The following is a 22,900-nucleotide window of genomic DNA, read 5'->3' on the forward strand; positions in this document are numbered from 1 at the left end:
GGTTAAGGCTTTCCAACGTGAATATGTGAAAACAATACGATCAACGAAGGAAAATATTAAGGAATTATCAACATCGAGTTACTATGCGGAAGAACTTGTTAATACCAAAAGAGCCCCAATTCGCATGTGTTATAAATTTGCTCATGTTACGCTCGCGTATAATTAGAATCATATGCAAATGCACCTTCTATATATATTTATATTTGCAATTGTTCATCGGAACATATCGTTCATACATTTTACTTTAGTATTGAATTGTTATTTGTTTTTTTTATCAAATGTATTCAAAGACTCGTGTCAATGAAGCGCCACACAGTCTGATAAGTGAATTGATCTATTTACGTGTGCTTTGCTCTTCTCTCACAAACACTATTACCCCATTTTTACACGAGGGTTTACCTATACTACTACAATGGCTAGCTTCCACCTTCACCTTAACCGAGCAATCGGTGGAACACAGGTTTGCTTGCGAGAGGCCTCGGATTGCGTCACGGCCGTGAAGTCGGCTGATAACTGCGCAAGGAATAGAATGTTTCTCTAACGAAAGAACCGGACTACAGGATTTGGCGCTTCTTCTTTCTCATTTTTGTTTGCTTGAAGTCGTTTCACACTATGAAGGATTTGTGATATTATATGATGAAAAATAACAAACTGATTTTTTTTTTCTACTGACTGAGGAATAATTATTGGATGTTTAATTGTTTGGTTTTTTCATTGGTATTTAAAGAATTGTTTCTTCAGTGGAATATTTTATATGCACTGCTGTCAGAATGTTGTTCCCTAAACAAATGTTTATAAATTGTTTTTAACTTACGAATACTTGGTTTATTTTCGGTTTTACTCTTCAGAACAATTGGGTCGACTATAGTTAGCTAAATTGCTATCCCCGAAACAGGATTAAAAACCGATTAGAAGAGAAGCAGGTTTGCGTTACTTGCCGATGATTATTAATAGTGTAGAGAGAGAACAGCTTAGTTCATTCTGAGTCTATGATGAACGCAACCACAGCAACTTGTCCAATTCTACTGTACCGTGTGTTTGAACATACATGAGGGTTTGTGATTATTCGCGTCTTCCTCGGTGAAAAGATCCAAATGAAATCTGAATATTCTTAAATCATTTCCGCGGTTCAGCCACTCTGATTTGATATGATTTATCCAAACATGAGTGTCGAAATTCAAACCCGTGGTAACAAATGCGAACGTTTGAATCACGTTTGGGTTAATACTGGATAGGCTCGAGGAATAAAGATTTGGCTATAGATTATGATTGATATCCGATGCTTTGAATTTGCGGATATTGCACAGCAGCAACTAGAAATCAGGAATAATAACGACGAAGAGCACGGTGTTGGTATCAGTAATTCTCTACACTTCTCGAATGGGCGAAAATGCTAAGGTTTCGAAACGGCTAGGGCAAATATTTAATATGGCACAAATGGTTTAGCGTTTCGTCCATCTCTACGTTCTCTTCCTCGCTGCGACTAACCTAATAACAGTAATCATGATAACATATGTACTTATATCTGACGCCTACTTTCATTAATGCAACCCTACGAGCTAAAAAGAGGATGTAAAAGCTCTGACGTAAATGTCAAACGGAACATAGTAAATGGTGAGAGTATTGCTAGAAACGCGCAAAATAATTATATCCAAACGACGTACAATCGATAATGTTCTCAAATGTTCTTTTCTTCTTCTTGAAATATCACAGAATCAGAGTTTGTTGTGTTCAGATTCTAGTTATTAGTTATTAGCGCTTAGGATTTGATTACTTCTATTTCAAATTCACTGTCAAAGAAATTATCTCTAAGAGTACTACTTCCCATTGGAATGGAATGAATAGTTTTTTTTCTTCTTATATTTTTGTTTCCTCGTTGTGTTTTTTTACGTCTTACTCAAGTTGCTTTGTGTCTTCCTCGTGTAGATAGCCGATTCCACAAAAATTTGAACGATAGAGAATAAGCTTCCAGTTTAATGGGTTTTTAGAAAATGGTTGATACGTTTCGAGTGAGAATTTGATGAGATTTGTTAATACTAACGCTTAATCATCTACAAATCACATGTTTTCTTATTTCGCTTCCACCTTTCGTCTTTGTGCCTTTGCCTGTAAATTGTGTCTTTTTTATCGATTTTGTTTTGTTATCAAATAATACACTCCCAAATTTCTAGTATTTTGAGTGTTAAGGCGCATTTTTCAAATTTGAATGAGATCTCGAATGTTATCGCGTTTTTAGTTTCATTTTTTTTACCTTTCCTTCTACTTTCATCGCTAATATAAACGTGTGTTCTAGTTATAATGATTTGGAAAAGTGGTGGCGACTTGTTTCTTTCCATGTTTTTTTTTGTTTGGCACTAATCGTAAAAAATCCCAAGCCCAGAAGAAAACTACTTCGCGCGCCTTTTCGATTTTGGAAACTTAATTTAATCTGCTAGTGGATATTCATATTCCTTCTGTTTTGGCACCTATCGGATCGGATGTTGCCAACCAAACGTGTGTGGGACTCAACCAGCCGAACATTAAAAACCTATGTTTCGTCGCCCTGATAATATCATAAAGGTATAAATCGAATAATCCGCCGATTCGAAAGGGAAGGGGGGTTCGTACGTAATTAACTCGACTTCAAAGCGAAAATGCTAATTTTGCAATCTATATATGCACTAACTTTGAAATGATCAGTTTCCAAAAATATCGTAGACGGTAAACTGATTCTTTTCACTGAATTGTTAAGTCGAAAGTTTAAAAGGAGTTTTGTTTTGGATGTCCAAATTTATATTGTATGAACTGCTTCAAAATAGCAGAATTGAAGTTTTGTTGTTGTCTGTTTTTGGTCTTCTAGAATCTCCACAAGCTGTTTTTTTAATTAGTTGTGCCTAAACCATTCCAAACCCTTCGGTGCCTTCGCTGATGGCGAACATCAAAGCCCTTTCGAACTGCTCGTAGCACTCGTAGTCCGGCAGGCAGAGTTGATTAAAGCTGAGAAATAAAGAAGTAGAAAAAAGTTCAATAGAATCTATTAGAAATAAAAAAGTCGATAAAGCTGTCCACTTACGCAAACTTTGAGTGTCGTTTGTCGTTTGATTCATTTTTGCCAGCTTATATCAAGTGTATTTTGTGATTTTTTCAATGGATAAAAATATGTCGAACAAAAAATTGGCTTAAATTTCGTAGGTTAAGGGGGTGGTACACTATGGAAACTTGAAAAAATAAAAAAATCTGGCCTAAAATATTCTCTGGGATGTCTACTTTACTGTAGTTTTTGCCCCAGGTTTGTCCGATGCTCCGTTCCAAAGTTACAAGTCAATTAGTGGACCTAAACCTCTGCGTGAGAAGCGCGGATCCAAAATTTTAAACGTGTTTTTCTCGAAACTAAGTTTTGCAAACTGGTAGGAGTTCTACCTCCGGACCGGTCCATCCGATTTTGATGAAACAGTTTTTCCCAGATTCTTTACTTAATTTCCTGTCATCGGACGAAGGTTTTTTTTTGATATTTTGAAAAATAAAATTTTGGTGAATGTTTTTGTCTCGATTTTTGAGACAAAAACGCAATTTTTTTACAAAAAATGTCGCCATTTCGTCAAAAATTTATATTTTGAAAAAAATCCTACGTGCAATGACAGGAAATATATCCTAAATAAAGTTAAAATATCATTGGTTGAAATCGGCCCACTAGAAAAACTTTTAGAACTCCCACCAGTTTACAAGGTTTTGGCGGCAAGGGTTCAACAAATCAGTAGCGGTTATTCAGGGGACGGTCCAATTAACACCAATATATTTTTTGTTTGTTAAGTAATATATACCTAACAAAACTGTGATATCAGATTAATCATAGTAATTAATTTAATCGTCGTGTAAAAGCGCGAAAATCACATACTTTTAATGATGTTCATAGTGTACTACCCCCTTAAATGATGATTTGTCCACTTTTTTGAATGCTTCAGTTCAGCGCCTCTGTGTCAAATCGGGTATTCAAATGTTTCCAAACATATAAATAAAATTGTCTTTTTCATGATTTACAGTATTTTTACGGCATATTTTACGGGTTCACATCTCTTAAAGCAGAAATAAAGTTTCTCTGTGTTAAGTACTGTTCTTACACAGCTCATTGTTACTTAATGTTGCTGAGCCATTTGAAAATAAATTTAGTACAAAAAAAAGTACTGTTCAACATTAAAATGCAAAGAAGCAATATTCTGAAGAAAGCCTAAATCATGATGACAGTAAACTCATGCAATGAGAAATGCAACATCTACTCGAAAATTCGAATTTCTTCATTCAAAAATAGTGATCTCTAAAACCGGACGCACCATGATCATTATTCGGACGAACTATGATCATAATTTCTCTTTGACGCCTTATGGTATTATTTGCAACTAGAGACTAGGGGCTTTTCAACAAAACTTAAACTCGTCTTGATTACTTGTGATTTTCATGAAGAAACATCGGTTTGCGTAAAAACAGCAAAATTGGACAAACCAACATCATTTACCTTAGTGGAGTTTCGTGAGCGGAATCGCCTGCGTTAGAGAAGGCTTGTTGTTTCTGTGTCGAGATAAGGTGGAAAAACTGATCGGACTTCCTCTGCCTCACTAATAAATTCGTATCATTTTACACGACTGTTTGGGAGTGTTCCTCAACCAGCTCCGAAAGATTATATGGCGATTGAATGAACAAATGTATGGCAAAGGAATTGTAATAAGGATACTCAACAAGGATTTTGCAACACACAATTGAGGACGAGTTCCAGGTCAAAAATTTAATAAATATCATCGAATTCACCTGATATGGCTCCGGTTGACTTTTTTCATATCCCAAAACTCTAATAATCGCTTCAATAAACCCATTTTCAGTCGATAGAATACATAAAAAGGTTACATGGAGATTGTGTTGGAGACATGATCGCATAGTTGAAGTATTATTACATTAGACCGTTGCAGCAATATTGATTTTGAATATGTTTGAACCATTCCATTATTAAACTCTTTGATAATCATTTGGTGCGCCTGAGAAAGGCCGTTTAGTCCCATTGTTGTGTGTGGTTTGTCAATTCCACCAATAGTGTAGGGTCATCCATTAGCGACTTGATAGTTTTGTGTCTTCGTGTGAACGAACCCTTAAAACATTTTAATGATCTGTCAATATCAAAACATTAGACAAAATCACCATTTTCATCATGGTGAAGTACGCGAAAGAGCAACGCTTGATAATTATTAAAAATTACTACCGAAATTCGAAGTTCGTGGTTGCAACTTGAAGAGTGTTTATCCCAATTTTCGGCCGTAATAACCGTCCCAGTCGGCAGGCTGTGCATAGTTTAGTGACCAATTTGAGTCTATATTTTCATTGTTGGATGTTCCGTGCCAACGAGAAGCCGCCCCGCACCAAGCAAGAACTAAAGCCACATGACCATATGAAGCGCCGAAACTTCTCCGATTGGTCTCTGGTGAATCTTGAAGAAAATGATGATTTTCATCACAAAAATATGGGGGTCTCCGTAGTCACATTGTTTGCGCGTTCGTTTACTAAATGATCGATCCAGAGTTCAAATCTCTGGGCCCTCAATTGACCATCTTTGTGTTGTTATAGAATAACTACGTCAACACAACAATCATCAGCGATGGAGATCGATTCATCCATACTGCTCTGCTCTGTAATAAACTTCGGGTTGTTCTGCTAATAACACAACAATGATCATATCAACTGTCTCCACTGTCCGGTCTGCTGAACAATGGAAGAACAGAAGGAGTAACGTTTACATTTAAAAAATGGACAAAAATTGCCGATTTTTCATGGGTTTACCTTCACACGCACTGACGAAACTACCCATGCAGCATCAATCATAGTAACCCATGAGTCAGTAGAAAAAAAAAACTGATAGCTCTATCTGTCGAACTCTAACCGTGATGGCGAAAACAGTGAAGCTGCTCCATCCAGAAGTGTGCGCGTTCAAAGAACGGTACCCCGCCGCGTCGAAAACGGACATCTAGCGGTATTTTGTGGATGCCGGATACGCCCGTTCCGGCATCTACAACATCTTGGCACTATTGGACAACAATCAGAGCATCGAAAGAAAGCCCGGTTCCGGTCGGCCGACGACTCTGAGTGACAAGAAGCTCCAAAGGATGCTGAAGAGGAAGATCGAGGGAAAAGTGGCTACATCATGTCAGGAAACGAAAGTACCATCCACTGATCTCGGAGCTGCAGGCTGTGACGCAGCGACAGCGGCTGAATAAGATGATCAAGTCGATTTTCTCGGCGAATCGCGACGTGGCGTCGGTGATGTACGACGAGACCTATCTCACCATGGATGGCATCGACTGGCAGGGCACTTTGTTTTTTACTTCCCCCACGAAGGGAGTGAGCTCCGAAGTGAAGTTTATTTCACTCACCAAGTTTCCCAAGAAGGTGCTGCTGTGGTTGACAATCAGCGAGAAGGGGATGTCAAAGACGCTCTTCTTTAGCTCCGGACTGGCCGTGAACGGGGAAATTTATAGTACAAAGTTCCTGCCGAAGTTGCGTCGTTCATCAAGAAATACCATAAGGGCGAAGACTTGGTGTTCTGCTCAGATCTGGCGTCGGCTCACTACTCGAAGCGATTGTTAGAGGAGATGGAGCGGCTCCCAATGGTACCCAAGTCAGTGAACCCTCCTAACGTTCGTCAGCTGCGTCCCATCGAGAATTTCTGGGCAAACCTGAAGTGTAAAATCTACGTTCCGGTTAACTCCCGGAAGGCAGCGCACCAGAGCGTAGAATTGTTTTGCAAGGAAGCTAATATAATTACCTTCCATGGGAAATTTATCAAACTCAATTATCTGTCTTTGTTTTTTTAGCACCATCCGAAAAATGTTCATTTTTTAATGCAAACGTAATCATACAACTGCAGTGATGTTCGGCCGACCATATGGAGGCTGATTTGCTATAAGGAAGGATAATTGGGGTGAGCAGTTACCTATCGTACTTCTTGGAAAACGTATCGTAAAAAGATCGGTTGTTTTGAAGTCGAATTAGGGTACGACCAAATTCTAAGAATATCAGGAGATCTTTTCGATTTCCCAGTGCTTGACATCGATTGAACCGAGTTTTCCAGACAGTTTCAGGAAGTTTCAGGAAATTGCCGAATACCCACTCGGCCAAACTTGTTAGCGCAGAAAAGAGGTAGGCAGCCCAATGCTGTCAATGCGCGGTCATTATTCTATTCTTGTAAGATAATCATTCCGGTTATATAATTCCTCTGCGAGTACAGCCTAGTAATCTATGGGCCCAGTGTAACACGGGATTTGTGCGGATTTGTGGACATCTGTCGACAACTCGGACTTCGAAGGTTTATTGTATATTTGGAACGGTAAATTCGAGAAAAATTTGGGGGATAGAAAGGCAAATCTTGCTATTAAAGAGCCGAATGGGATGGATATGTGTCTGATGGCTGTGATGAACTCTATTGAAAGCCGGTGGTAATTGGACTCCAGTGCTACGTATCACATGACTAGCGAGAAAAATTTGTTCAACCGATGAGAACAAAATTGAGTCGAACGGTACAGGAATCACAAAAGTGGTATCAGAAACAGGCAATGGCGTTCGCTCTGCTCTCGGTGAGTATGATTTGCGACTTGGAGTACAATGTTTTATCGAGTAGGGTGCGAGGTCTCGAAAGACCAGGAAGTTGTGCCAGAAAGTAATTCGAAAGAACGGAGGCGGAGAATATTCTGAATCGTCTTTGAAGAATTACCAGGGTCCTGCTACCGCCTATACTCTCCAAATGTGCGCATACATCTCAGTTGATGTTGGCACCAAAAACATGGTCGCCTAGAACGGGGTTGGGAATTATCTTAGAATAGAAACATCATATCTCATCACTCAAATTTCAGTTAGAGAGGCTGCGTCATGAGATTTTTTTTGTGTCTCATTCGCTTATCAATGTAACGTAAAGCGTAAACTAGTATTCAACTAGTGGGGATATGTTCTACGATGTAAATAAAGTATGTTCGTCTTGAATCTTGTAAGTTCTTCCTAATGGAAACGCACCTTATTATACGCTCCTAAACAAACTCATAAACATCCTTAAAAGTTGAAGCTTCACAACAATACGAACTATTTACCATGTGTGCGCTGTGGGCAAATTCCCAAACGTTGGAGCCGCGGTGAGCTGAAATCTTGGATTGAGTTCCTACAACAAAAAGAAAATGTTCACAATGCTACTCTTTGACGAACTGACCGCAAAAATCAGACCTGAAAACCACCCGGTGGCAGTTGAGAACATCCTGTGGTAAACTGCAACAACCGTGCCATTTCAGTTTGCGAGAAGTTTCCTACAGCGGCCCAAAACCACCCCAGAACTCGTCGGAACTCGGGTGATCCTCCGTTCACAATATGATTAGCTCGAAAATCTGCGATTGAGTACTCTCCGGTGCCACACAACAAAAGCTACAAGGAAATAATCCTCCGTTATTTCCTCCAATTTAAGGAACATAATATCTGAACATTTCTTACCTCCAACTCATTCTCATCGAAAATGCTCAATAAATTGTCCGGAATGATTCCGTTAAGTCCCTTCAAGAAGCTATCGATCTCTTCCCGGACGTTATTACATAGCCGCTGTTGCGCCAAGGCATCCAAATACTGACTTTTTGTCGCGTTCGTTACTCTCGTTTTGGACCCGTTAGGAATGAGCTCTACGGTCTTCAGCAGCTGACCACTCGTGTCATAAATTTCCTCTACAAAGTACAGCTCCAAATTTTCACTGGTGTCCAAATCCGTATCGAGGATGTACTTTATCTTCGAGAGATAAAGGTCCGGATCGTCCTGCTCAAAGTACTTGTAATGTACCCGCAGGCCGATCAGCTGCGCTAGAAACGAGCGGGAGAATCGCGCCCGAACCAGTTGCCGATAGGTTCCTCCGAGGGCACTCTCGTAAAGACACTTTCCAACCACTTTGCCGGCGAACTCAAAGTGCTTCAGCTTCAAATGTGGCGGCCGGTTTGGATTCGGGTGAACCAGGGCTTGTCTTTTGTCATGGAATGTACAGAACAGGCCACCCCGTGCGTCGAACAGGGCACTGCAGATGAGTTCAAACCATTCCCTTCGAAGACCACCCCAATCGATACCTAGAATCGCTCTGGCTTTTTATACAAATTGATTTCGGGGGAAGTATCACCAAAACACTTACCCTGCTCTCCTTGGAACGTGACTTCGAAGTTTCCGCACCAATCGGACACGGAGAAATGCTTGGTGGCCTTCATGCTCGACTCCAGGATTTTGTCCCGTTGCACCTTCAGCGAGATCTTCTCGTGGTAATAGTTGGAATGGAACTTTCGTACCTGTGAATATGCGTTTGTGTGAAAGAAGAAAAACAAGAAATGAAAACCAATAAGCATTTCGGGGCACTTAAGGACAGGTTTAGCGTACGAGTCTCACTTCGTGGTAGAAAAAGTCTTGCTTGTCTTTGAACGTCTCGGATCCACCGATGTTTTTCAGCAGGAAGTGTGTGAATGTGGCCGCGATCACGTTGCGCTCCTTCGAAGCTAACTCGATCTTAGGTTGGCAGCCATCGTCGATGATGAAGATCGCTCCGTGGTTGTTGTTGATTTGGATGTTGGACGGAGGCAGAAATTGGAACTGGAATGAGATGAAAAATTAGCATTGGCATTAGTAGACTAATCTTCGAACCTTACCTTAGTCGAAGGACACAACCGAAACGTGGCGATTCGTTTGGGTATTATCTTGAGGATCATCTCCTTGATAGTGACCTGTTTTGGTCCCACGTAGCATAACACTTTCCTTGGTTTCGTCCAACGCTGTTGACCGTAGACACCAAACAGTTTTGCCTCGTAGCAAATATTGTGCTTCCTAGAAGCAATATTTTTATGCACCAGCGTTGTATCGCTGCTGCTTAAAACGATTATATCAAAGTCCCCATTCGGGATTGGATGGTTCTCATAACTAATGACCGCCCGGAGACAAATCGGCGCCGGGAACAGGGCAGTCAGACTTATCCTCGCATTAACTTTGTCGTAGGAAAGGGTGATTGCGTTGGAGTACTTATCGCACTGCTTGCCGTACAAATCAGTAATGTCAATTTGATAGCCCTTGACAGGATCACACTCCGCTGTGAATTGACATATGTTTCCGTGTTCGTCACGTGGTTCAATGTGTAGGGATGTCGGGGCCCCGGCGCAGCACACAACCGTACTCGCAGGTCGAATAAGTCGCGATCGGCGAGCATCCATCGGTCCAGGAATGAAGGTTTTCAAAAACGGACTGCCTGCGATATGGCTTTGGCCGATCAAAACCGATATCTTGTACTGACCAGCTGTGCGTACGGTAAACTTGACCTTAGCGATGTTTCCGCTGTTCGGATCGGTCGGCGAGCCGAGTTCACTGAGAGTGATAATTTTGCGGGTCCCCTCTGTTACCTCTACGAAGAACTGATCCGTATCGCAGATGGGATACGTCTGACCGTTTCGCTGGTAGAATCGCACCGAGAAGCACATGGTTCCTCCGACCACTGCTGGATCCTGCCAGTCCCAGTGCACTTTACAGTTGGCCGGAAGTAGATATTTACCGGTCACATATTGCAACAAGGAATGCCGCGCCTCTGGCGCTAGTGAAGGCTGTGTCATGGCTGCCAGCGTTACCAGTCCAGCAACGGACACCGATACCACCAACATTCCGCCCCATGTCCAGGCGTCTTGGTGCTGACTGGATTTTACCACGGTAGACCACAGATCCGCCTTGAGAGCTTCCAGATTTGACTTGGACGTTGGAAGTTTCTGTCGCGCTTGGGACCACACTGGCCAATCTTTTCCCAGTATCTGACTGGCTCGGGAATCCTCCAGCCAGTAGACGTCCTCCAGGGATGAGACCTCGATGGAGACCAGTCTGGAATGAAAAGGGATTATTTGTAAAATTCACTTCGAAGCTCATTGTTATAATTTTTGTTTCCAAAGCGAATACATTATTTATCATCAACATTTATTTAATTTTTTATTATTATTACAGAGTTATGGCACATCTCAGCATTGAGCTGGGATTTTCACCTACCCTCGGGCGTCTTGGAAGACAAAAGCGGATTGGACATTGCAATACCTTTCCTTTTTTTTTATCTTAGACCAAATTATCAGGGCGTTTAGATGGTTTGTAGCTGCTATTCTCCAAAACCGAATCCGGAACATACTTATGGTAGGGTACCAACCGATTTACATAGTTGCGTGTTGATGCTAGCTGTTGATGAAGAATCTTGGTAATCGAGTTGTGACGGTTGACATAAGCCGATTCGGCTAGCGTTCCACAGTCGGCTATGTCTCTCTTTCTGCGTGAATAAGGGTACGGTAAATGTGTTGACGGTTTTTATTTTTTGTTGCCACAAAGGTTTGTTTTCAAAACCCGGTTGACTCTAATCATGAATTGTTCCAGGAGTTCCTTCTTGATTTATGTGTGACAAATACCTTTCAATTGCAGAAACCTCAGGTATTATTGGATTTGCCTTCCAAAAAATATTGAATAGCCTCCCTCTCGTTTTTGCGGAATCTTCCAGTCTCTACTTCTCGCTCACGGTGGAGCTATACTGATTTACATTCCTTGATTCTAAGTTCCATCGGAACTGAAGTCATCAACGCACTGTAGAAGACTATGTAGCGCTTCTGTTCATTCCGCAAACATTTTTAAATCGGTATGGTCTATTTTGATCGTTCTGTTAATATGGTAGCCAATGTACGCCATACTCTGAATCCTTTTGTTTCGGCTTATTATTATTATTATTATTATTATTATTCTTACTAGGGCGCCTTCAAAATAGGCCTCTTCCGAAGCAATACACTTTTTCCAATGAATAATCTGAATAATTGCTTTCAGTTCACGCAGCGAATTAGTTTTCATGTCTTCAATGCTATCAAAACGGGTCCCACGGAGCGGTAATTTGCATTTCGGAAATATGAAAATGTCACACGGGGCCATATCTGGAGAGTATGGTGCTTATTGAATCATATTCGAGCCATTTTTGTTCAAGAATTCGTTCACAATGATCGATCGATGATTTTCACGCAAAACGTGAATGTAGACATTTTTATCACAGTACCGCCCACTATCCAAAGAGAGCTATCGCATCATCTTGGTTCACATGCTCTCTTTACTTAGAAGATAGACAGAAGCTAGCAATAGAATCAGTATCGCATCAAATCTTATACACATCACACCGAATCATCGTTTCGTTTATACAAATAACTGGTGGAGCAATGAATGCCCAACATTTCTTGGACTAATCCCAACAATCGTAGGTGCTGATTCCCACATCCGAAAAAGTACTTGATCGCGGTAACAGATGAGCTGGTGCACCATCGTGGTGCAAAATACATATGTTAACCTTCCACAAATCTGACCATTTGCGACAAATTTCCACTCTCAAACGTTCACTCTCTTTCAACATTTTGGCAAAATAAATTTTGTTCGCAACACAAAATTTTACACAATGTATTTGACCAATATCCATATCAAAAATCGCCGAGCAAAAAAGGTAACTTGTTATTGAACATAACATTTCTTCTGGTCATCAATTCTAGTCGTTTCTGGTTAATCGCTAGCTTCAAACGGTCCAGTAATTAACAGTAAAAATCTGAATTTTGTATTTGGCTATATGGAAGCAACTCATAATAAATGATTCCTTTCAAATCTCACCAAATACACAGTAGCCTTTCTTGGCTCTTAGTCCTGGTTTGGTCACCGTTTGAGCTGCTTCACCATGCTTTGGCCACGATCGTCTTCGCACAATTTTGTCGTATGTGACCCATTTTTGATCCCGAGTCACCATCCGTTTAAGAAATGGGTCGATTTGATTCCGTTTGGCCAAGGCTTCGCAGATGGAAATTCGGTCCATCATGTTTTTTTGGTGTTAATTGGTGTAGCACCCAAGCAAAGCTTCTTTTTGAATCCAGCTTTGCGCAAATAGTTCAGAACTGTTCTATGGCCGACCTTCAGCTTCAGGGCGCTACAGGGTGCTACGACAGTGATTTTATCGCCATTTTGGACGCCGGACCTGCCTGTGCGGGGTGCATCTTCAACATCTAAAATACCTGAATGGAATCGACGAAACCAAAATTGCACGTAATTAGCTGTTACAATATCGGCACAGTAAACATCTTTCACAATTTGAGCGGCCTGGCTTTTTTTTTTTTCATCCAAAATATATATTTTATTAAGGCTCATATGGCGTCAGCCTAACGGGGCCGGGAGTTCAATATTTTGACAATGTTTGCTTAGACTATGTTAGTAATATGTAACCGATTACTCGCGGTTGACTCGAGGTTAGTATTACAAGTGTTCTCATAATTGGTATGTCGCAGTCTTCGATGCTCTGTACGTGTGCCCGACACGGGATACTTCCTATTGGGATGCAGCTGACCATTAATCAGCAACGCCCCCCTAGTCTGTACCCCATATCTAGCGTGGTGCGTCTTTCTCGACTCGAGGAATCCAGGATAGAATGGTCACTAGCCGGCGCAATCATCAGCTCGTGTAGAGTTGTCATGAGCGGTACAACCTTTGGCTCTTGTTGAATCATCAGTGGACTGCACAACCTTCGGCCCGTGCATCTGTAAAGAGTGTATGTATGTATTGCCGCGACTAAGTAAAAGTTTATCGATCGGATAGGAGGGATATGAAACGGGGACACAACGAAGGAAACATCATTAAACGTTGACATCGGCGTTTCTGAGGAACAGGTATAGATGAAGCAGAAGATCAGGATCACGGCTACCTAAGATATCCCGGACGGGGATATCCGATTGTCTGCCTTGTGCTCTCAGTGCTCTATAGAGCTGAGAGCGAGCAGCATGGAACCGGATACACGACCAGACAACATGCTCGATGTCGTGGTAGCCATCGCCACAATCACAAAGATTGTTTGCTGCGAGCCCAATACGATAGAGATGCGCGTTTAGGTTGTAGTGATTGGACATAAGCCGAGATATCACGCGAATGAAATCACGACCTACATTCAATCCCTTGAACCATGCACTCGTCGAGACCTTAGGGATAATCGTGTGTAACCAACGACCGAACTCATCTTCACTCCACATGCGCTGCCAACTTACGAGCGTATACTGACGAGGAATGTGGAAAAATTCATTATAAGCAATTTTCCTTTCAAAAAGTGTGCCTTCTAAAGCGCCCACCTTAGCTAGCGAGTCCGCTTTCTCATTCCCCGGAATCGAGCAATGAGAGGGAACCCATGCTAAGGTAATCTTGAATAATTTTTTGACCAAAACACTCAATAGTTGTCTTATTCTTGTTAGGAAATAAGATGAGCGTTTATCAACTTTCATTGAGCGGATTGCCTCTATTGAGCTGAGACTGTCTGAAAAAATAAAATAGTGGTCGATGGGCAATGTTTCAATGATCCCTAGTGCGTAGTATATCGCACCCAGTTCAGCGACATACACGGAACAAGGATCTTTGAGTTTGAAAGAGGCACTGGAATTTTCATTGAAGATGCCGAAGCCAGTGGACCCGTTTATGAATGAACCGTCAGTAAAGAACATTTTATCAGATCCAACTTTCCCATATTCTGCCGAAAATATCGGCTGAATAGAATCGGAGCGTAGGTGATCTGGGATTCCATGGATTTTTTGTCGCATGGACAGATCAAAAATGACAGAGGAATTGCAGAAGTATGGGAAGCAAACTTGGTTGGAGGTACCTTACACACGTCGTGTGTAAGGTGCTCATGGTATAAAGACATAAAACTTGACTGAGGAGTCAGTTGGAGTAGATTTTCGAAGTTATCAATTACCAATGGATTCATGATCTTGCAACGGATGAGAAATCTGTAGGATAATTCTGTGAACCGAAGAGTAAGCAGGGGTACTCCTGCCAAAACTTCGAGACTCATCGTATGTGTCGAATGCAAACACCCCATGGCTATACGCAAGCAACGATATTGTATTCTCTCCAGCTTGAGAATATAAATCCTGGCAGCTGATCGGAAGCAAAAACTGCCATATTCTAACACTGATAATATCGTTGTTTTGTATAACTGAATGAGGTCTCCTGGATGGGCACCCCACCATGTTCCGGTAATTGTTTGGAGAAAATTGATTCTTTGCGGGCATTTCTGTTTCAAATACGCAATATGTCTCCCCCAGGTACACTTAGAATCAAAATATACACCCAGGTATATGAAAAACATAGAGTGTTGGATCGTTTTGGCGGATAGGTGAAGCTGGAATTGGGCGGGTTCGTGCTTCCTCGAAAAAATGACCATTTCAGTTTTCTCCGTAGAGAATTCGATACCCAGCTTGAGGGCCCACGTGAACAGATTGTTCAGGGTATCTTGCAACGACTTTTGCAGAACGACGGGATTAGTACCCGTGATGGAAATAACTCCATCGTCTGCAAGTTGTCTCAGCGTGCAGTTTCTAGTTAGACAATCATCCATATCATTGACGTAAAAACTATACAAGAGGGGGCTTAGGCAGGAGCCTTGTGGTAGGCCCATAAAACTGTATCGAGAAGATTTCGAGCTGCCATGAGAGAAAATCATGTGCTTTTCTGGCAGTAAATTGTACAGCGGCCTGATTTGATGAAAGGTAAAATGTGCCGAATTTTCTCTTATTTTGACTTCGATTGTCAACACCCTGTAACTCACAACTGAATGGGATAAACCAAAAACTGCGAAAGATTTTTTGTGTGAAATGTCTTGAAAAAGAGCATAATCTTGAAATTGTTTGATCGATATTATACGAGATATCCATCACGGCAGCCATCTATCGAGAGAATAGTGGATTTCTTTTTCCTCAACCTTATATTTGACAGAATGTATATCAACCCATTGAGGGATCTCTTTATCTTCTTCAATGGTGCATAGACCGTTTGAAACTTTGCATCCGCAATGTAGTATAACTGACGGTATTTTTTAATGAATATTTTGTTCGGGTTCCGTTGTCAAAAAAAAATTATAGGAGGTTGTGTCCAAGATACGACCGCATTGTTGATTTATTTTATATAAGTTGCTTGTTTATAACTTCGGATATTATTCTATAATGTCGATTATATACCTGTTGCACCAGTAACATTATTCCACATCTCATAACTACATCATCTTTGGCACCGCATGGAAACAACAACAATGACAACACTTGCAGGTATCAAATATCATGCTACATGTTATTTAGTATTGCCTCAGTGGAATCTCACCTCTAGGCATCGTTCGTACAACGTAAACAAAGCGCCAAACAAGCATTCGCCATAGCATGCATACAGAGCCATACATTGGTGGCTTGAAACTACTGGGAATATAAACACTTCTCATCATTTTGCGCTATTCTCAAAAGAAACACTTCTGTTAATATTACTGACCTCGGATAAAGTTGCATTACTTTCTCATGCTCGAGATAAGCGCAACTGTCACCATTAGTGGAGGAAGTTTTGCTACTGGCGAGCGAAACCTAATCACATACAAAATTCCAGAACGACATTTACTTTCTTGGTGACTAAACAAGCGAAATAAACTCTTTTTGTTAATATCAACAACCTCGAAAACAGTAGCATTGCTTCATTATTATCAAGATTAGCGCAAATGCAATCCTAGTTGATGGCAGTTTTGCGACTGGCACATGAATAACATTCCAGTACGACATTCAAGATGCTTGGAATTCCCCAAAAAAATTTTTGGCGCACAACCTTAACGCCTGCTTTGCCATAACGTTAGCATAAATTGATGCAATATCAAAGCCATCAACGAAGCCCTTATGATGACGGAAAACAAACAATGTTAACTGCTTGGAAAAAGACTGAATATTTGCCTCAGCAGGGATTCATTACTAATACCCTAGCGCATTCCCGCTATCTGCCCTCCTTGTTTATATTTATCATTACGGTTGTATCATTTGCACCACCAAAAATCACAGCATAAAAATTACGCGATTGTTGCATCGTGACAGGGCCAATGCACACGGGAGCAGATACAAATGGGAATTCAGCGTAGAGAAGATGCACTATTTTTACGTACGGGTTTTAAAGCACGCACGTACGTACGTGCCAATAATTGTATTAGAAAAAATCGACCCTAAAATTTCAAAAAGTTACCCTATAAACAATGTTCACCACCTCGATAAAACATCCTATGCCAAATATCAGCTCAATCGGACTTAAGGAAGAGTGGCGAAAAGCGGAATCGTGTACGCCATGGCACAACTTTTTTTGAACACCCTCACTTCACCAGCATGTAACTATTCTAATTATGAATATTTTTTTTCCGTCCTATTTTTGTTTTATTGTTGAAAGATAGATAAACGAATAATGATATAATGGATAGTAAAAATATTCTTTGTTTTATTTTTACGGAGTTCGAAAAAACGTCCGAAATTCGTGTCTCTACACTAGAATACCCCCTTAAGGATTTTCGGAGCCCATAGTAGGCACGTCAAACTATTCGTTCCGTTGTCCTCGTTGTCCATACCCGATGACGGTCTCTGCTGTTTTGCTAATTGCTGCTTTCAAGGTGTTCCAGCATTCATCGAGGGAAGTAGCATCCAGTTCGTCTTCCCTTCGGTAACGTAGCTTTGAAACGCTGCGAGTATGTTGCAGCATCGTTCGGCTTCAGTAGTCGTCGTAGGTTGAACCGTGATGAGCGGTGGTGTCTTATGTTATTGACGACTGACAGTTTAGAACGCAGTTTGACCATCACCAGGTAGTGGTCTGAATCGATGTAAGCGCCACGATAGGTTCTGACGTCGATGATACCTGAGAAATGCCGACCGTCGATCAAAACGTGGTCAATTTGTGTTTCTGTTTGCTGTGTAAAAGTATTGGAGGCTATGCTGGAAGAAGGTGCTACCTATGGCCATGTTCTTGGAGGCAGCGATGTTGATAAGTCTTAGGCCGTTTTCATTGGTTCTCTGATGGGCGCTAAACCTACCAATTACCGACCTGAACTCCCCTTCTTGGCCGACCTGAGCGTTCAAATCACCGATGACTATTTTGATGTCATGTTTTGGGCAGCGACCGTATTCACGCTCTAGCTGCGCGTAGAATTCTTCCTTGTCGTCATCGGTGCTAGCTAGATGAGGGCTGTGGACATTAATAAGGCTGATATTGAAGAAGTGGTCTCGCATCCTCAATCTACACATTCTTTCGTTGATCGGCCACCAGCCGTTTCTGCATCTCCCCCATCACGATGAAAGCTGTACCCAGCTCGTGTTTATTGCCGCAGCTCTGGCAGATGGTATATCCACCTTGGAACGATCGCACCATCGAACCTTTCCAGCACACCTCCTGCAGCGCTACGATGTTGAAATTTCGGGCTCTCAATATTTCCGAAAGAATTCGGGTACTCGCGAGGAAGTTGAAAGACTTGCAGTTCCATGTTTTGATTTTCTAATCTCTAGTCCGTGTTCTTTGTGTTGGTCTGGTCCGATTGTCTTGTCTCGAATTTCTTTGTGAATTTTCCTGTGTGTTTCACTTTTACGGATGGCTTGCAGGGCCTACACCCTTTCTCGCCGGAAGAGCGGCGTGCACAGCTCTTTTTAGAGTCCCCGCTGGCTCGAAGACAGTGATCAGCCGCCCCTGACATGGGTATCAGACGCTGTTTTGAGCCGCACCTCCATGGTGAACAGACGCTCGGACAGGCCCCCTTCCCTGTCAGCATACGACCAAGATCCCCAGCCGGCACCACGGGGAGGTAGGGATAGGAGTTACTGAACAGGAAGCCAAGGACCACGACTGGGGTCTATTTTATGCCTGCAGGGACGCGAAGGTACCGATGGTACGCTTAGTCCAGTCATTTACCAACTAAATCCAAATACATCCAAGGCGAAAAAATGTTCAACATAAAAGGAAATCACCCAGTCTCGGGTACCACACGTTATAAGAAACGAGGGGTTCATGGTATATCATTCATGAAAAGGGAATGTTTTTCTAGCGTGGTTCTAGAATCACTAGAATCATCTACATTTGCACCTCACTGTGAAGATCATAATATTTCACTAAATAAAAAAGTCACATTCATTCCCAACACTCTCTTCCAGATAGAAATTATCGTAACAATGTGGTACAAATGCGACAATAAAACCCCTTCCCCAAAAAAAAACCGAACTTTTTTGTGCCTGTCAACGTAAATATAATACCTGACGCGTTTTTGTCTCGCCCTTATCCCAATCTCTCCTCCGGGTGTTATTATTCCAAACGACAAAAATAGTGGGCGTATAAAATAGTGGCGGAAAGCGCCAATTCATTGTGTCGTATTGTAAGTTTGCATGAAAAATTAAAATTTGCACACTGCTGCTCACATTAACATATAACCGCCACAAGCGGAAAACGACGGAACGAGAAAACGGAAGCGAATCGCAGACTTGTTCATTACCGGTAATTGTCTTCGTTTGAAACTATAAAAAAACAAGCCACGCTAACCCCCTTTCGCCAACCGCGCTCCTAATTGTGGCAGTAGTCATGTGTTTCGTGACAAACAGTGTAACCCATCTTTTGCCATTCCTGCGGCAGTGGGCAAAGGTGCATCCCGGATGTGATAAACAATGTATGCAGCTTGTGTCTGCAACATTTTGTTAAAAATTTAGCTCGGTCCATCTAAATGGATATTAGCTTCGACAATATTGCTAAATAGACTGCTTGAGGCTGGAAGCAAAAACAAAAATGGTGGTGGAATTTAGAGAAAACTATTTGAATATTCGAACAAAAACAATGGTAGATTGCAGAGGTGGGCCTATTTCATGATGTTGGACTAAATGGACTAAAAAGTTTAAAGCCTCTGTAATTCATCATATAATTTTCATCATCAAATGAAAGGAAGAATGAAAGATATTGCAAACAGCAGTTCAATTTTGTTCGGAGGGTGCCTATGTATTTGTGATGCACACATTGTTTTTATTTCAGTATGTCAACCGCGAAAAAGTCTCCCGTTCGCGAAAAAGTCTCCCGTCCCGATAGCGTTCGCGATGAATATTTGGTGCAATGCGTACATTGACATTACATTGTGCATTGTTCTCGCGAGAACAAGAATGAGTCATGGTTCGAGCGTCTTCAGCTGCTTCCACAAAACCACGAAAACTATCGGCCCTTTTTAGGGCCACCAAAACTTTCCACTAGATAGCAATTTCAAAAATGAATAATTGGTGCAATGTGTACATTGACATTACATTGTGCATTGTTCTCGCGAGAACAAGAATGAGTCATGGTTCGAGCGTCTTCAGCTGCTTCCACAAAACCACGAAAACTATCGGCCCTTTTAAGGGCCACCAAAACTTTCCACTAGATAGCAATTTCAAAAATGAATAATTGGTGCAATGCGTACATTGACATTACATTGTGCATTGTTCTCGCGAGAACAAGAATGAGTCATGGTTCGAGCGTCTTCAGCTGCTTCCACAAAACCACGAAAACTATCGGCCCTTTTTAGGGCCACCAAAACTTTCCACTAGATAGCAATTTCAAAAATAAATAATTGGTGCAATGTGTACATTGACATTACATTGTGCATTGTTCTCGCGAGAACAAGAATGAGTCATGGTTTGAGCGTCTTCAGCTGCTTCCACAAAACCACGAAAACTATCGGCCCTTTTTAGGGCCACCAAAACTTTCCACTAGATAGCAATTTCAAAAATGAATAATTGGTGCAATGCGTACATTGACATTACATTGTGCATTGTTCTCGCGAGAACAAGAATGAGTCATGGTTCGAGCGTCTTCAGCTGCTTCCACAAAACCACGAAAACTATCGGCCCTTTTTAGGGCCACCAAAACTTTCCACTAGATAGCAATTTCAAAAATAAATAATTGGTGCAATGTGTACATTGACATTACATTGTGCATTGTTCTCGCGAGAACAAGAATGAGTCATGGTTCGAGCGTCTTCAGCTGCTTCCACAAAACCACGAAAACTATCGACCCTTTTTAGGGCCACCAAAACTTTCCACTAGATAGCAATTTCAAAAATGAATAATTGGTGCAATGCGTACATTGACATTACATTGTGCATTGTTCTCGCGAGAACAAGAATGAGTCATGGTTCGAGCGTCTTCAGCTGCTTCCACAAAACCACGAAAACTATCGGCCCTTTTTAGGGCCACCAAAACTTTCCACTAGATAGCAATTTCAAAAATAAATAATTGGTGCAATGTGTACATTGACATTACATTGTGCATTGTTCTCGCGAGAACAAGAATGAGTCATGGTTTGAGCGTCTTCAGCTGCTTCCACAAAACCACGAAAACTATCGGCCCTTTTTAGGGCCACCAAAACTTTCCACTAGATAGCAATTTCAAAAATGAATAATTGGTGCAATGCGTACATTGACATTACATTGTGCATTGTTCTCGCGAGAACAAGAATGAGTCATGGTTCGAGCGTCTTCAGCTGCTTCCACAAAACCACGAAAACTATCGGCCCTTTTTAGGGCCACCAAAACTTTCCACTAGATAGCAATTTCAAAAATAAATAATTGGTGCAATGTGTACATTGACATTACATTGTGCATTGTTCTCGCGAGAACAAGAATGAGTCATGGTTCGAGCGTCTTCAGCTGCTTCCACAAAACCACGAAAACTATCGGCCCTTTTTAGGGCCACCAAAACTTTCCACTAGATAGCAATTTCAAAAATAAATAATTGGTGCAATGTGTACATTGACATTACATTGTGCATTGTTCTCGCGAGAACAAGAATGAGTCATGGTTCGAGCGTCTTCAGCTGCTTCCACAAAACCACGAAAACTATCGGCCCTTTTTAGGGCCACCAAAACTTTCCACTAGATAGCAATTTCAAAAATTTCGATACATTCTAATGTAATATCCGAAGTAAAAAAAAGCGATTTTGTTCTTATATTTTTTTCCCGTGAGAGAGGTTCCGGATTCCGGAGTGGCATCGAAGTGCAGTGCACTTCCAGTCGGATGTGGAGAAGATATTTTCCAGCGGGGAGAAAAAAATACACATGCGGCAATTGAATTTCTTATAAAAATCAAGACAAATGCTAGAACATGAAAAATAAATCGCCTAAATAAACGCTTCAAAAGAATCTCAAAATCAGGACATGTCCTGCTAAATCGGGACAGATGGTATCCCTACGTAAGAGGCGCTCGAATTATGTACAACAAGGTTTTTGCGATGTACGAAGAATGCGTGCTGATGAATGACGAAACGTACGTGAAGATGGATTTTGGACAGCTCCAATGCCTTCAATTCCAGAGGAGATTGGAGTTTTATTTTGTAATTAAACGGATTCCTGCAAATAAATTTTGAACGAAAGAGATCATCTTATCGCTTCAAAGTTGCACCGAGTCCAGCATTCGGTTGTACTGAAAATTGATTCCGGCTATCGATTCCGTTGGGAAAAGAAAAAAAAATTGTAACGGTATTATATTGGTTCCCAAATTTTTAATGCCAACTCTTACCGTTTCACAAATATATATTTCATTTATTTTATTTAGATTAACTTCAACAATTCAAAATCCTTATTTTGATAATAAGTCCAAGAATTTCGCCGAAGGAACGAAGAAAATGATTTGCATTCGCACAATTATACTATACTACCAATTTAATTAACCCATAGATGATCAGAACCACCAGAACGATACCCACCTGGAATAGAAGTGCTGGAGCCGGTGCTCCTTGAGCCATTCCCGCAGGATCAACTTCTGCTGCAGGTTGAGGGCGGCTCGCTGCAGTCGCTGTTCATCCCCAGGCGGCAGCTCTGGCAAACGATCTGGATCGCCACAGCTGGAGAGGGATGAAATTCCTGGAAATAACCAAACGCAAAACGTTAATTAGACGATTTCATTAGGATGCACATTGGTAATGAACATGTTCATTCCACCATTGCATTCTCGTTCCGTAGTAATGGTGCACTGCTGGATACTGTTCTAGTTTGTATCGATTGTACGTAATTAAACTCCCACTCTTTCAAG

The 22,900-nt window shown here is 41.4% G+C and overlaps 1 protein-coding gene across 11 annotated transcripts in view; it reads right to left on the minus strand.

Moving 5' to 3' along the window:
- Positions 1 to 671: 671 nt before the first annotated feature.
- The window catches only part of LOC129775605 (apoptosis-resistant E3 ubiquitin protein ligase 1), a 125,450-nt gene continuing 103,221 nt past the window's right edge, over positions 672 to 22,900 (minus strand). For 9 of the 11 annotated variants that reach the window (XM_055780535.1, XM_055780538.1, XM_055780543.1 and 6 more), the window contains 8 exons: positions 22,575 to 22,731; positions 9,669 to 10,875; positions 9,403 to 9,612; positions 9,164 to 9,314; positions 8,488 to 9,101; positions 8,227 to 8,421; positions 8,097 to 8,164; positions 672 to 2,976 (listed from right to left, as the gene is read on the minus strand). In XM_055780535.1, the coding sequence (XP_055636510.1) occupies positions 2,874 to 2,976; positions 8,097 to 8,164; positions 8,227 to 8,421; positions 8,488 to 9,101; positions 9,164 to 9,314; positions 9,403 to 9,612; positions 9,669 to 10,875; positions 22,575 to 22,731 (2,705 nt within the window). In that variant the 3' untranslated portion in view covers positions 672 to 2,873. The remainder of the gene's footprint in view (positions 2,977 to 8,096; positions 8,165 to 8,226; positions 8,422 to 8,487; positions 9,102 to 9,163; positions 9,315 to 9,402; positions 9,613 to 9,668; positions 10,876 to 22,574; positions 22,732 to 22,900) is intronic. The other 2 variants (XM_055780536.1, XM_055780545.1) reach the window with 1 other exon arrangement.

Source organism: Toxorhynchites rutilus, chromosome 3 (genome assembly GCF_029784135.1).
Source record: "Toxorhynchites rutilus septentrionalis strain SRP chromosome 3, ASM2978413v1, whole genome shotgun sequence".
In the NCBI taxonomy this organism is placed as follows: Eukaryota; Metazoa; Arthropoda; class Insecta; order Diptera; family Culicidae; genus Toxorhynchites; species Toxorhynchites rutilus.